At 43.5% G+C, this 16,580-nt stretch overlaps 1 protein-coding gene across 1 annotated transcript in view; it reads right to left on the reverse strand.

The window, feature by feature from the left end:
• Nucleotides 1-4,094: 4,094 nt before the first annotated feature.
• The window catches only part of LOC137438501 (sulfhydryl oxidase 2), a 147,448-nt gene continuing 134,962 nt past the window's right edge, over nt 4,095-16,580 (reverse strand). The window contains exons 11-12 of the mRNA XM_068133593.2: nt 5,715-5,900; nt 4,095-5,421 (exon numbers count right to left, since the gene is read on the reverse strand). Coding sequence (XP_067989694.1) covers nt 4,928-5,421; nt 5,715-5,900 — 680 coding nt within the window. The 3' untranslated portion in view covers nt 4,095-4,927. The remainder of the gene's footprint in view (nt 5,422-5,714; nt 5,901-16,580) is intronic.

Below are 16,580 nucleotides of genomic sequence, written 5' to 3' on the forward strand. Positions count from 1 at the left end.
CAATGGACTACAAAATGTAAATGTTTCATGATATTTGTTATATTATATCACTTTTATCAATATCGTTGAAATGAAGATCAAATAGCTGTATGTTGAAATATGTTGAAAAAGTCAAAACTTTACATGGGGTGTACTTACTTTTTCACGTGACTGTATATATCATGATATCTCAAAAAGTTGTGGACGAGTTATGACAAAATTAGGTGGGTTTGAGTTGGTTAGGTGACAAGAAGAAGCCAATCCGATTTTGGTTCAGAACCAGCCTATCAGTGGGATACACAACGGAAACTGTTCAGCCTGGCGGAGGTATGCTCTCTACCTAGTGCCGTTCTACTTTGTTCTGTTTTGCCAAATGACGCTCTGTGTGATATTTCATTTTTGTTTTCACATTTTCATTTGTTTTGTTTGTTTTTTTCTAAGGTGGTGTTGGTGTTTTCTAAGATGGTGCTGATTGGCTGTTGGAGGCTCGTGCAGTGTGATTGTCTCCTGGCAAGCGATGGCAACACACCCTTACTGTACCTGTTTCCCATTCTTAGAATTTCATAATAAACAAATTCGAGCAATAAACAATGCACCCGAAATTTGGCCTATGTTGACCTCAAAAATAATTGGCGGTTCAATTCAGTGAGCTGATGTGAAATTCTTGTGAAAAAAACAAGCAAAACAAATGAATGAACGAATGATCGTTTTAAGGCCATTTTCCCCGCAAGAGCGGGGGTTAGCCTTGCGGGTCCCATGACAATCGTGGTTCCGTGTTTGAGGCAATGTTTTTATGGCCGGATGCCCTTACTGACACCAACCCTTGGCCACGCTCTTACGATGCGCAGGGATACTGTGTACCTATTCTAAATCGGGGTACACACCATGATCATTCATCCCAGCAAGCTGGTACTCAATTTGCTGACCTCGGAAGGATGACAGGCTGAGTCAACCCCCCTGGCGTTATGACCTCGGAAGGATGACAGGCTGAGTCAACCCCCCCTGGCGTTAATTCAGCAATCGACCGGGATTCGAACCCAGGATCCCAAGCCAGCAACCTAACCGCTAAACCAACACCAGGCTCAACAACAACACGAACACCAGGAGTACTGTGAGTTATTGATAAAGGAAATATTGGTGGTACCATCATAGGAATTGTATGGTTTATGATGTGCAAGTGAGAGTTTCCTTGTACTTGCATTAAGCGTTTTTATTGTGCGATAATTGAATGCAATAATTGGTTTTGTTTTAATTGCTTGGTGTGGTTCTACCATTGGTCATTGGGACACACATAATAGCACATCTTTCTGCCGTGACTCCTTTCGAGGCTCGGAGGTGCACCGTGGCCGGGGTTTGGGGAGGAGCACGTAACATAAATTGGGGGCTCGTCCGGGACCAATGACCAATGGTACCCATTCCTCTGACACAGAGGAGGAAAGCAAGTTCCTGTCAGTTTTTGATTATTTTGCTCCAGGTCACACAGACATTAGCATTGGGAGGTATATCCTTGTCGAATTTCAGCAAGCGAAGAAGAACAGGAAGCCCTTCTATTACCTCAGCAAAACCCTCTCTCAGATGGACGAGGACAGGGATTATGAGGTTGAGTTTCTGCGATGCAACAAGAAGATACACAACAAATTCCTTCGTCCTGAGGTAGAGGATATTGCGACAGTTGGTGAGCAGGATATCGTTGCTGTACTGCCAGCCCCAACATGTGGAGCAACACAGCGATCGAAAGGGATGCTTCGCTTCATCATTGACTCTTGAAGCAAGCATATGAACACTCCCCTTTAATGATCACCATGTCTCCTTTATTCAAGTAATAATTCTGATGCTGAAACTAACATGAGACTTTTTCTTTGCAGGGCATGAACCGGTTACCGGGCATGCTTTTTGTCCCACTTCACCCTGGTCTTCGCTACATTATTGGAGAATGCTCAATGAATACTTAACTCTTTCTGTCTTCGCTTCCTCCCCCTCCGTGATCTCCACGAATTAATTTTGTACATTTAAACAAAAGCAATATTTGTTTTCATATTTTAATACATGTTCAATAAACAGTGTTCAGAAAGTTTATGTTGTGAATCTGAACGTTATTGAACCTTCAGACGGATGACCGAAACGTCGTTACTCCCTAGGCGTCCAACCGGATTAATGGCAGTTCCTTTATGTCGCGCGAGACCGAAGGTCACGAGGTCCTTACCTGGGACGATCAGCACGAGGGGGTTATCCGATCCCCACAACCACAGAAACATAGAAACACGACAAAACAGAAATAAAATTCAACGAATAATTAATTCATGGGGAGTAATTATAAACCAAATAAAATGAATGAGGTACAAACGATTTCCGGCGATTGTTACCTTTCCCACGTTAAATTCCGCAATTTTCGAAAATTATGTCATTGATCATCCTGTTCAATTGGGTGGAGCGAATAGGACCGTGGAAATAGATGAGAGTAAGTTTATGCATGGAAAGTACCACAGAGGGATGTAACATGAGGGTCACTGGGTCCTTAGCATGGTTGAGCGTGAAAGTGACTGCTGTGTGATGTCTGATGATACCTGTCAACGACAGATCTGCAGCAACCCCGATACCTTTGATCCGGCAGCATGTTTTGCCGGGGACGCCAATACTGACTGATCAATGGGCCAGTTACAACCAGCTGCCAAATCACGAGTCTGTGAACCGTTCTTTGCATTTGGTCGATCCAAATGATCCAACGCTGCACACAAACCAGGTGGAAGGTTCATGGGCGAATGTCAAGGCCAAATTCCGGAACATGCATGGCACTTTGATGGCTTATTTCAGTCAAACCTGCAGGAATTTATGTGGCGAAAACAGCATCAAGAAAATCAGTTTGGAAATATTTTGTATTGGATCAGTCATTATTATAGCGTTTAAAATCATTTAAAACGGTTTAAAAATAAGCATTATCATGTTTTGTTGTTGTGAAATATATGTTGTTTTATAATTGTACGTTTTCATATGATTTTCGAAACTTGCGGAATTTAACACGGGAAAGGTAACAATGGTCCGATTTCCTACCTGAGGCGCCTCCATCAGACACAATTACAGACACGGAAAAGATGAAAGAAAGGAAAATGGTTTTGGAGTCGGCCCTGTCAAGAAAATCAAGAAATAGGGCCAGTTTGGAGAAACTTTTTATCCCATATTTTTGTTCATTGGCACCATGGTTTATATTATGGGTCCATATTATGTGCATCCATCTGAGCGATCAATTTAGCAATAAGTTGGAAACTCAGGATTGTTTCTTGATTATTATTTTTTGTATTAGTGACTGTCCCTGTTCACCCGTAAAACGGGGTGAATAGGGACAGCCATAAAAATCCTATTTATTCCTATTTAACCCATATATGGGGTTAATAGGGACTATAAGTTGCTTTTTAAAAAAACAAGAGAACACTTTCAACCCAAATATCAACAAATCAATATGGTTATCAATTTTCAGCGAAAAAAAGCTTCCGAACTTTTTTTCAGTTTGTGTCCCTATTCACCCAATTTCACGGTAATAGTATTAACCGTTCAATCCCGTACACTCTCATGTCATGTACTGGAGCTAACTATTATTACCTGCACCAATGAAGGTCGACGGCGGCTCACCCCTGTCTGTTTGTCTGCGAGCAGGATCTACGAAAAAGTTATGGAAGGATTCTGACGAAATTAAGTGGATGAGTCGAGTAGGATTTTGGTTCAGTTCTGGATCTAGATTCAGCCTATCAGTGGGATACAAAACAAACTGTTGAGCCTGGTGGAGGTATGCTCTCTACTGAGTACCGTTCCAATTTGAAAAAGGATGCAGCCAATCACATCGCGATATCTGCTATGACTGTGGGGTGCAAATCAGCACAGTTGGGTTCCGTTTGGCTTTGCCACTCACATTGAGGTCCTCACGTGGAATCATTTAATGGGTTTTATTGAATCTTAGTTGTAAACTACTGAAAACACATCTTAAAGTAATCCTGTTTAGTGTAGGGGGGGGGGGGGGATTGCCCCTCAAAAATGCACCTGTGAAACGCGTGTTTGCACACACACACACACACACACACACACACACACACACACACACACACACACACACACACACACACACACCAACTTAAGATGTTTTATTCCAGATAATAAATACAGAAATCTCATTTGGGAGAGGGTTGGAAACTACAGAAAGTTCCAAAATATAAATCTCCACAGGAAACGGGTCTCATAAAATGGGATTCACCAAGACCAGGTTTGCAATGGATGAAATAATGAAAAATTCAGGAATTTAACAGACATATCACATGTTCCTTTCCAGAATCACTTTTTTTAGTGGATTATTTAAAATTCTCAAAGAGCATCACCAAATATCTGACCGTCCAAATAAACATCCTTGAGGAAACAAGCGTATATGTATATATATATATATATATATATATGGATATGTGTGTCTGGTCATGTTAGAGGTAAAAACTACATTAGTATTTGAATCCAGAACCGCGGCAATGTAGAGATCATGCCATGTATCCGTCAGTCACAATACATACGACTCGAAAAAAGAACAAGAAAAACTAACTTTTGGCACAAAACCTTTTAAACAAGAATGCAAATTTCTAAGCACTTGGAAACGCCAAAGAAGGTTAGGGGGACACAGGTGAAGGTGAAGAAACGCATTCGGAGGAGAGCTGCGCAGTCGCAGTCAAAGTATCACAACATGATGCGTTATTCATCTAGAGAAGCGCACACACGTATAACAATGTTAGTTTCACAGCTTCGATCATGTAAAAAGGGATCTTAAAAAAAACCCAAAACACAAGGCTGCAACAAAGGAATGATTGTTTTTAAAGGAACCGCACACATAGCTGAGAGAGGGGTGAGGTGGGGTGTGGGTAGCAGTGGTGATGCATGTGGACACCACCGAAAGATATGTATGTGAGGGCCAGTGAGGCCTTCAAGCTGCGAGACACGGGGGTTTCATTCTACGCCGGCAGATCCTTTTGTGAACAAAGAGGTACATCAGACAGAGGGACACCACGGACAGAAGGTAGAGCACCATGCACAGGCTCAAGTCGAGACGGGAAAAGCCGATCCCAATGACGCTAATCCATCTCGAACCACCGACTTTGACGTCACCTTCCCCCGACATCTTCGCCACATTCAAATCCCGTTCTTGTCGTCGTCGTCGCCATAGTCTCAGGTGGGTAGCGGCATACGCGTTCGACCTGCCCGCCCTCCGTTCACGGCCGACTTCGGATTCTACCTCGGTGGGTAGCACGGGCAGGTGTTGCGGAGAGATGTTTTCCTCTCTGTATAGGTGTTTCAGAAAATTGAGAACGGCAGAGGTGTTCCACTGGTGCTCACCGCCATGCTGGATGTGGCACGCTTGGCAGATGTCTGGTGGTGGCCACTGGATCTTGGGAAATTGTGGGTCCTCACTCTTGGAGCCTAAAGTAAAGAAGTTGATGCACAATTCAAGTTATGGAAGACCATTTGGAATGAGTGAATGTCATGGAATTCCCGATGTGTCCTTATTGTCCGTTAACCATTTCCAGCTGTTTTCTAGGGTTACACTCATCGATTACAACCTGACACTGTTATTATTGACAGATCACTGTGCAGGTAGAATAGCAGTGAAGGCATCACAAGATCTACTGACTACCAACGAGTATCCCTAGTTAAAGGTCCCATCACTCAAAATCATTACCCAGTAACAAAATGAAAACCCGTCCCAGCCTTGCCTGCAATCCTCAAATTCACTTTGTTGTGACTGCGCCACAGCCAAAGCACTGCGGAATCCCAGGATCGCACCGCAAACAGGCTTTTAGCCATTTGCTTAAAGTGGACCGCACAATCATGACAACCGAAGAATTCCGACACGTAGGCGTGCATCGCAAGCAGCACGTCTCGCATATCCGAAAGGTCATCTGCAAGGAAGGCCGGGAAGGATTCAGGGTGCTGGAAATCATGGCTCCAAGAGGGCTCATCACATTGAGGGCAAAATGCAAACAAAGGGCAAAAAAAGAAACTGCGGGCCAAAGGGACAGACAACTCGCCTACAGTTGTGAAACAACAAAAATAAATAAATAATAGCTACGATTGTACCAGATCCTGATGCTGTGTGGATTCTGCTTCCCCGTTGATGGACCTCTGGTAGCTTGTAACTGTTGCTGCGTTTTTGCCTCAGGAAGAAATGCTCAAATCGATCTATCCGGGTTCTTCCCACCATCTTTGTTCCTTTCACATTTCTTTCTACTTTTTCATATTTCTCTCTATTCATTCTAATTATTGCTTCTTCTTTATTTCTCTCTTTCTTTATCTATCTCTCTTAGGAGAAATACATTCTTGCACAGATTTTTCTGGAAGGTTCACTTGGCTGCCCCTGGATGGGTTTGAGTGTTGAGGAGTAGCGGCTGAAACCCAAATCCTATCCAGGTTCCACCTGATGACTCCATCTTTGCTCTTTCCTTAATCCGCTTCCTTCTGATGACTCCAATGCACTATTTAGTTTTCCGTTTCATTCCTATCGTAAGTGTTGAAACTTTTTGATCCGTACTCTCCCTGTGCACAATACTTCACCTTATCCCCATAAATTCAATCATAACTATACGGGTGCTCATGTAACTTGTATATAATGAGCAGTTATGCGGGACCCAAGCCACCCTGCATTGATCGGTGAAGCTCGTTCAGAGAAGAACAAAATTGAAGGTTTTTGCTTTAAGAAAATATGGCTGTCAAACCACGTGGCATATCATCTCATTTCTATCCAACTTTATGTCCCATGGGGAGTCCATCACATATTTAAAGTTTCACATTCATTGGATAAGGTGTATTTTTCTATACAATATGGCTGCCAGACCACGTGACCAAAGACAATGTAAGCAAACCTATTTCCCCATAGGTAGTCGATCATATATTTGAAGTTTCACATTGATTTGTTAAGTGGTTCTGGAGAAGGAGGCTTTTAAAGGTTTTAGCAATCCAATATGGTGGCCAGACCATGTCACCTATGATATCATAAGTTTTAAACTGAACTCTAATTGGGTAGCCAATCACATATATGCAGTTTTACATTTTTCAGACAAGGATTTTGATTCTTCCAATTATGGCTGTCACACCACTTCACTGATGGTCACCTTTAGCAAACTATTCCTCATGGGGAGTTGATGGACGTACATCACGTTTCAAATTTTTTGTTCAGCAGTTTCAGAGAAGATAAATTAAAGTTTTTCCTCATCTATATATATAAAACACAGTTTGTGTGTGTGTGTGTAATGTTACCGATAGACTCCTAAACGGAGAGGCTCACGAACTTGATATTTGGCACAAACATGGCCATTGAGCCTGGTACGAACATGGTCGACCTAAAAATTTATTTCATAATATTTTTTAACCATATTTTTACCTCAGCGCATTTCAGCGAGGAATATTATGACCGGAATGGCAGAGCAGCGCGCTGATTCGCTCAGAGCGATCACGTGATGTTCCAACTTTGCCGCCATAATCTTACAGTTATGTGTTCGCACGTAATTCAGTTTTTTCACATTTCAGCGAGGAACATTGCCATTCACACCACATAGGCTTTTTTTTCTTTCATCTTTAGATCCATATTTTTAGCCATAATGCAGCGTAACGTAGCGTTAGCATAACGTAGCGATCCTTGCTCAGGATCTTCGTCAGGTTTGCGAGTGAGTTAGCCAAAACGTAAAAGTGAAAATATATCGAATTTTTTATTCATATTTACCTCAGCGCATTTCAGCGAGGAACATTATACATGGAATCTCAGCTGGTCGCAGAGCAGCGCGCTGATTCACTCAGAGCGATCACGTGATGTTCCAACTTTGCCGCCATAATCTTACAGTTATGCATTCGCACGTAATTCAGTTTTTTCACATTTCAGCGAGGAACATTGTCATTCACACCACATAGGTTTTTTTTCACTTTCATCTGATATTTGTGATTTATTTCAAACAAACTGTATTTCCCATCTACACGGCCATGTATTCCTATTAACGTTATGTAAAGTACATAAATTGTGTGGATTACATCATTTGTGGATGTGATCAATTGCCAGTAACCATCTATATCCCTCCCCTCCCCTTCCCTCCTCCCGCTCCCCCTCCCCTCCCCCCTACCCTCTCCCCTTCCCCCCTCCCCTCCCTTCCCCTCCTTCCCCCATGCCCCTCCCTTTCCCCCCTACCCCTTCCTTTCCACCCTACCCCCTCCCCCTCCCCCTCATGCTCCTCCCTTTCCCCCCTACCCCTTCCTTTCTGCCCTACCCCTTCCCCACCCCCCCTCCCTTTCCCCCCATGCCCCTCCCTTTCCCCCCTACCCCTTCCTTTCCGCCCCACCCATTCCCCATCCCCCTCCCCTCCCTTTCCCCCCTGCTCCTCCCTTTCCCCCTTCCCCCTCCCATCCCTCCCCCTCCCCATCCCCCCTTCTTCTCCCCTCTCCCCCTCCCCCCTTCTTCTCCCCTCTCCCCCTCCCCACCCCCCCCTCTTTTCCCCTCTCCCCCTCCCCCCTTTCCCCCTCCCCTCCCCCTCTTCTCCCCTCTCCCCTCCCCCTCTTCTCCCCTCCCCCTCTTCTCCCCTCTCCCCTCCCCCTCTTCTCCCCTCTCCCCCCCACTCTTCTCCCCTCCCCCCCTCTTCTCCCCTCTCCCCTCCCCCTCTTCTCCCCTCCCCCCCTCTTCTCCCCTCTCCCCTCCCCCTCCCACTCTTCTCCCCTCCCCCCCTCTTCTCCCCTCCCCCCGTTCCCCTCCCCTCCCCCGCCCGGCAATGCCGGGTACTTCTGCTAGTCTCCAATATAATCCATTTTATAGCTGCCAAACAATAACATCAATTTTATAGCTGCCAAACAATAACATCCATAAACAATAACATCCATTTTATAGCTGCCATACAATAACATCCATTTTATAGCTGCCAAACAATAACATCCATTTTATAGCTGCCAAACAATAACATCCATAAACAATAACATCCATTTTATAGCTGCCATACAATAACATCCATTTTATAGCTGCCAAACAATAACATCCATTTTATAGCTGCAAAACAATAACATCCATTTGAAAGCTGCAAAACAATAACACCCATTTGAAAGCTGCCAAACAATAACATCCATTTTATAGCTGCCATACAATAACATCCATTTTATAGCTGCCAAAAAATAACATCCATTTTATAGCTGCCAAACAATAACATCCATTTTATAGCTGCCAAACAATAACATCCATTTGAAAGCTGCAAAACAATAACATCCATTTGAAAGCTGCCATACAATAACATCCATTTTATAGCTGCCAAACAATAACATCCATTTGAAAGCTGCCATACAATAACATCCATTTTATAGCTGCCAAACAATAACATCCATTTTACAGCTGCCATACAATAACATCCATTTTATATCTGCCAAACAATAACATCCATTTTATAGCTGCCAAACAATAACATCTATTGTGTAGCTGGCATACAATAACATCCATTTTAAAGCTGCCATACAATACCATCCATTTTATAGCTGCCAAACAATGACATCCATTTTATAGCAACCATACAATAACATATATTGTATAGCTGCCATACAATAACATCCATTTTATAGCTGCCAAACAATAACATCCATTTTATACCTGCCATACAATAACATCCATTTTATAGCTGCCAAACAATAACATCTATTTTATAGATGCCAAACAATAACATCAATTTTACAGCTGCCATACAATAACATCCATTTTATATCTGCCAAACAATAACATCCATTTTACAGCTGCCAAAAAATAACATCCATTTTTATTTATCAATAAAAAATATCCATAGGGAGTTTTGCTCTTTATATGTTGAAAGTTTCGCATCAATTGGTCAAAGTGAAGGTAATATTTACCAGGTGTGGATGTGTCGTAGATTTGTCGCCGGAGGGATGTTTTCGGGTGGTCTGTCTGTCCGTATGTCCGTACGGGCTAAACCTCGTTTTTCTCAGCAACCATATGCCCAATTGAGACTAAACTTTCAGGGTAGGAGTGACATCCATGCAGAACTAGCCGAAACCCGTGGAACATCCACGGAAGGGAGGATGTGCTGTATGGGTAGAGTTTACCATTATGGATGGCATAGGGGATTTGCTTGTCCGAGTAAGAGTTAGGAAGAAAGATGAGAATGAAGAGTGCGTATATGAACAACGTATTTATTGCAATCTACTTAAATGACAACGCTACGATATACTTTTGAAAAATGAATGGATTCGTAATAGGAATCGGCATAGCACCACTCTGGCCACACTGGTGCAGTGGTATGTGTCAATGGAAAGGAACAGCAGTAAACCATAGACTTTAAAAAAATGAACGGCTAATTAAATCGACTGGAATTAGCCCCATACTGGCGCATTGGTAAGCGTCAATGTCAAGGCAGAGCAGTAGGAATATAATACAATGAACGCAGTATCAGAGGTTGAAATTATTTTAAAACTTCTGGATAAACAATGTTTGGGGTAATAGTCAAGCCTCTGACGACTCCTTGCGTACGGCTTGCTGTCGCCTTCGACTGCCCAATCAGCGGTCGGCTTGCTTCGCCTTCACCCAGCAGACGCCAATAAGATGGCGTCGTATCGGCAGTTAATCGGATGCTTTTGGGCCCCAAAGTCGACTAATTCAGATTTTTCGAGTATGGCTGTACGTGATAAACAAAGAGCGCGGTTGGAAGAAATTATGGTAAACCCACCTGATGAGGTTAGCGTACACCGCGATCGACGACACCGGCACAAATGCATGCTCTGGATTGTCCACTCAGTGGACGGCTTGCTTTCGCCTTCGCCTGTCCAATCAGCGGACGGCTTGCTTCGCCTTCGCCCAGCAGACGCCAATACGATGGCGTCGTAAGATGGCGTCGTATTGGCAGTTAATCGGATGCTTTTGGGCCCCAACGTCGGCTAATTCAGATTTTTTGAGTATGGCTGTACGTGATAAACAAAGAGCGCGGTTCGTAGATCGTAAATCCATTAGTGCCGTGGGCATCGGGTCACTGGGTGCGGCGTAAAAGGGATAACAAAGTCGAGTCCTTACGCTATTATCCATGCAGAATGTTTTAATGATAATTATGACGTCATAGGTCAAATGGTATGGCAGCCATCTTGGATTAAAAACAAATAATTAAAAAATTATTTATTGGAAACCGTTGAATGGAAAAATTTGAAACTTGGCACATTGTCAAGTATTCCCAATGGGGAACAAAAGCATGATAATGATGACATCATAGGTGAAGTGATATACCAGCCAAAAATGTTTTAATTGAATTCCTTACCCTAAAATTCTGAAATTGCATGCACATGATCTATGACCCATTTGTATTGAAATATTAAAGTTATGACATCATAGGTCACATGGTTTGGCAGCCATATTGGATTGAACGAAAATATTAAATAATTGTATCTCTGAAACCGCTCATCCCTTCGATGCTAAATTTTACAAATATCATCTAACACCACTGTTGCATATAGTTTGAAAATGATGTCATAGGTCACGTGGTTTGGCAGCCATGTTGGATAGAAAAACGAATCTTATCCGGTCAACACGAAACTTCACAAACGTGATCCACTACCCATACATATGCAGAGTGATGGCATCTACCCGTTGTGGGACTTTGCGGAGGCATATTGGTGACACAGTCACATTGTTCTAGTTTATGCTATGTCGAAATCACTCATTTTAATAGCAATATCTTTCTTTACAAACTCTTCAGCTATTTTCTCAAACTTTTCATTTATTTCCTCTTCATTCAATACTTTATTCATTTCTTTCATAAAGAATGTATTACACCTCTTCCCAACAAATGTTTGTATATTACCATATATAACCTTCTTCATATCCGTTTCTTCATATTGTTTGTATATTACCATATATAACCTTCTTCATACGCCATTTATGAAATTACCAAAACACGCTGATTTTTAAGATGAAGCATCTCAATTGGCTACATAAAATAATTTATTCTGCAGAAAAGCTTTCATCCCCACTCTCATTTAACTCTTGAAGACCTTTGTTCTCCCTCTCCATCCTCTGCTCCCTCTTTGTCCTCTGCTCCCTCTCCATCCTCTGCTCCCTCTCCATCCTCTGCTCCCTCTCCATCCTCTGCTCCCTCTCCATCCTCTGCTCCCTCTCCATCCTCTGCTCCCTCTCCATCCCTCTGCTCCCTCTCCATCCCTCTGCTCCCTCTCCATCCCTCTGCTCCCTCTCCATCCCTCTCCATCCCTCTGCTCCCTCTCCTTCCCTCTGCTCCCACTCCATCCCTCTGCTCCCTCTCCATCCCTCTGCTCCCTCTCCATCCCTCTGCATCCCTCTGCTCCCTCTCCATCCCTCTACTCCCTCTCCACCCCCTGCTCCCTCTTCATCCTCCGCTCCCTCTTCATCCCTCTTCATTCTCTGCTCCCTCTTCATCCTCGGATCATCAATTTGGATTCAGACCAGGTCATTCTTCTCTAGACATGCGGCTTCTGCTGTCTCAACAATGGATGGAGGTCCTCAATGCCAAACAGGAAATTAGAGCTGTCTCCCTTGACATATCACGCGCCTTCGATATGATCTGGCACCCCGCTCTGCTCTCCAAACTCTCCTCCTATGGTATCCATGGAAATCTCCAAGCATGGCTGGCGGACTTCCTCTCTGGTCGTAGTCAATGTGTGGCCCTGAATGGATTTCTCTCATCTCCCCTTCCTGCTCAGGCTGGAGTTCCCCAAGGCAGTGTTCTGGGCCCTGTGCTTTTTCTGGTCTTCATCAATGATCTCTCCGACTCTCTGGAAAATCCTCTCTATCCCTTTGCTGATGACTCCACTCTCTGTCGCTCCATTCCTCATCCCTCAGATCGGCAGTCTGCAGCCTCCTCACTATCTGCAGACCTGGACAAAATCACAGACTGGTCAAACAAGTGGAACATGTCTTTCAATCCTGACAAATCTCACTGTCTCACTTTGTCTCTCCATAAAGACCGTCTGGACAACCCTCCCATCTACTTTCTGAAAAATCCTCTTGAAGAAATTCTGTCACTCAAGCTTTTGGGTCTCACTATCTGCCATGATCTTTCCTGGGAAAACCACATTTCCAAGCTGGCCTCCAAAGCCAGTTGCCAACTGGGCATCATCCATCGTGCGAAGTCCTTCCTTGGCACACCTGAGCTCCTCACCACATACAAAGCTTTCATCAGCAGCTCAATGGAATACTGCTCTCCCCTCTGGGCTGGTGCTCCTGCCTCACACCCAGCTCGGCTTCATGTGGTTGAAACCAAAGCATTTAGAATCATTGGAATCTTCCGCGAATAAGCCAACTCCGAGGGCCTTTCACTCACTCACCGCAGGCAGGTAGGTGGTCTTTCTGTCTTCTACAGACTCCTCTCTGGCCTTGCTCACCCAGCTCTGTCTGTGCTCTGTCCCCCAAATATTCCTGCAGGACACACAATATCTGCCAGCAACCCTGTTCTGGTGAAACTGCCAAAATCAAGACTCTCTGCTCAACTTCACTCCTTCATTCCTCTTTACTCCCACCTCTGGAACAAACTCCCTCACTCTCTTCAATCCCACTCCTCCCTCCAGGTCTTTAAAACAGCTGTTCACCACCATCTCTTATCTTCCCCCATCCAAAACCTTTATCTTTTCTACCCCCGTTAAAACAACCCAAATCCGCCTCTTTCAATCCCCAACTTCTTTCTTGAAATTCCTAGAAGTATTCATTTGCTTTATACCGTGTACCCCTCCCTCAACCCCCAGCCCTCCCCCTTCCACAGATCTACCGACGTCCTTGTTCTCTACTGTTGTTGTACCTGTGTGCTTCCCTCTCTCTCCCCATCTTGTCTCCCGCTCCCTTTATCATAAGTTTTATGTGTCCATTTGTCTTTTGTGATCTATGTTAGCTCTTACACGAGCCTCGATCTTGTATACAAAAAAAATATAAAAAATACACTTTTGGTCATTCACTTTTGGTTGTACACTTTTGGTCATACACTTTTGGTTGTACACTTTTGGTCATACACTTTTCATCATGCACTTTTCATCATACACTTTTCGTCATTCACTTTTCGTCATACACTTTTCATATTGTGATATTCATATATTATATTCATATATAAAATATATAGATATAGAATATAATATATATAGATAAAAATATATAGATAGATAAATATATAGATAAATAAATAAATATATATAGATAGATAAATATATCAAATATATATAGATAAAATATATAGAATATAGATATTCACATATAAAAGTGTGATATTCACTTTTCACCACACACTCATCATCATGCACTTTTCTTACTCATCTTCACTACTAGTGGGGCGGCTTAGCCCAAATATTCAAAAGAATTGTGCATTTTGTGAAACAAGCACCAAATTTGGCACAAATGTACATTAATATGTTGCGAACATTTTCAGATATTGGGCCACTTGAAATTCCGTAATTTTTTTTTTCAAATTTTTTCAAATTTCGTAATTTCTAATTTTTCGGGTGACACCGTCACAATTTCGGTCTTCGAGGCCGGCCGATAGGCAAAGTGTGACCGGAAGGGATGAGGTTCTCCTGACCACGTGGCCCTCGATCTGGGAAGCGAGAGGCGTTCCATTAGTGGACGCGCCCCTCACGCCCGACTTTTGGGCGGCCCCGGCAGGCCGTTTGTTTTGACGTTCCGTGACAGGCCCCGCACCCCCACCTCCGGGCCGACCGGAAGCTTGTGCTGAGTACATCATACCTGAACAACTCAGTGAGGCAGAACACAGCAGTGCACACCAGGGTGACCCCTTCAGTGCATAAACCAATTAACCTGTCCACTGCAGGGCATATAGAAATGAAGTTATTTTCTGTATATAATAATAATATAAGTTCAGTTCTATATAACAATTTCTGTTATCACCACTACCACTACAACTACCACTACTACAAGCTTTGTCTGGAATTTTGTGGACTAACAGACAAACAGACATACAGACAAGCTGGGATCAAAACATTACCTCCTTCCACCATTGAGTGTAGAGGTAAACATCATGGAAATTATATCATGCCCTAGATTTAATTCATGCTTACCCGTGTATTTGCTTCACTGGTTCACAAGGTCTTTTGCATACATGTAATTCAGACTCTCGTCTTCATTGCTGACCACACAATGTTCGCAACATATTAATGTACATTTGTGCCAAATTTGGTGCTTGTATCACAAAATGCACAATTCTTTTGAATATTTGGGCTAAGCCGCCCCACTATATCGGCCGGCCTCGAAGACCGAAATTGTGACGGTGTCAACCGAAAAATTTGAAATTACGAAATTTGAAAAAATTTGAAAAAAACAATTACGGAATTTCAAGTGGCCCAATATCTGAAAATGTTCGCAACATATTAATGTACATTTGTGCCAAATTTGGTGCTTGTATCACAAAATGCACAACAGGTTTGCTATGCTGCTACACTATACTTACATTTATCAATGCAGTTATTTTATTCAAGGCCTTCGATGAGGACTATATAGTCCGTGACTGGAAACTTCAACATCAAAATAAATAAATAAATACTGTCCTCACCTGCCCATATCTGGATCTCAAAATTTTGAACACTGGATTTTAAAACTTTCAAATCGGTTTTTTTTCCTCGGCTAATAGGTCGGTTGAAAAAAAGCATCTCGAAACATCAGAAATCGCGAGATCTCGCAGAGCTGCTCATTTTACCTAAATAAGTATGTATACCTTCGTCAACGCAAATGCAGTCAACGAGAGGGTGCCCCAGGGAGGCTGGGTAGGTTAGGGAGGCACTTTAAGTTACTACCCCAGGGAGGCTGGGTAGCTTAGGGAAGGACTTTAAGTTACTACCCCAGGGAGGCTGGGTAGGTTAGGGAGGCACTTTAAGTTACTACCCCAGGGAGGCTGGGTAGGTTAGGGAGGCACTTTAAGTTACTACCCCAGGGAGGCTGGGTAGGTTAGGGAGGCACTTTAAGTTACTACCCCAGGGAGGCTGGGTAGCTTAGGGAAGGACTTTAAGTTACTACCCCAGGGAGGCTGGGTAGCTTAGGGAAGGACTTTAAGTTACTACCCCAGGGAGGCTGGGTAGGTTAGGGAGGCACTTTAAGTTACTACCCCAGGGAGGCTGGGTAGGTTAGGGAGGCACTTTAAGTTACTACCCCAGGGAGGCTGGGTAGGTTAGGGAGGCACTTTAAGTTACTACCCCAGGGAGGCTGGGTAGCTTAGGGAAGGACTTTAAGTTACTACCCCAGGGAGGCTGGGTAGGTTAGGGAGGCACTTTAAGTTACTACCCCAGGGAGGCTGGGTAGGTTAGGGAGGCACTTTAAGGTACTACCCCAGGGAGGCTGGGTAGGTTAGGGAGGCACTTTAAGTTACTACCCCAGGGAGGCTGGGTAGGTTAGGGAGGCACTTCAAGTAGTTTATGGTGCCAATGACACTCGTACCATGGTAGGCAACTGGAGGTGTCTTTTTTTCTTTCTCCCTGAACCAATGAAGGCGTTATAAAGAGGCTGTAGGGTCGATATGTCCTTTGTGAATGATATTGAATTGACGGATTCTATCCATCGATCTGGGTGATGTGAAGCTGAATCGCCAAGGTCAGAATACATC

The sequence above is a fragment of the Myxine glutinosa genome, chromosome 13 (genome assembly GCF_964187855.1).
Source record: "Myxine glutinosa chromosome 13, kmMyxGlut1.1, whole genome shotgun sequence".
NCBI lineage: Eukaryota > Metazoa > Chordata > Myxini > Myxiniformes > Myxinidae > Myxine > Myxine glutinosa.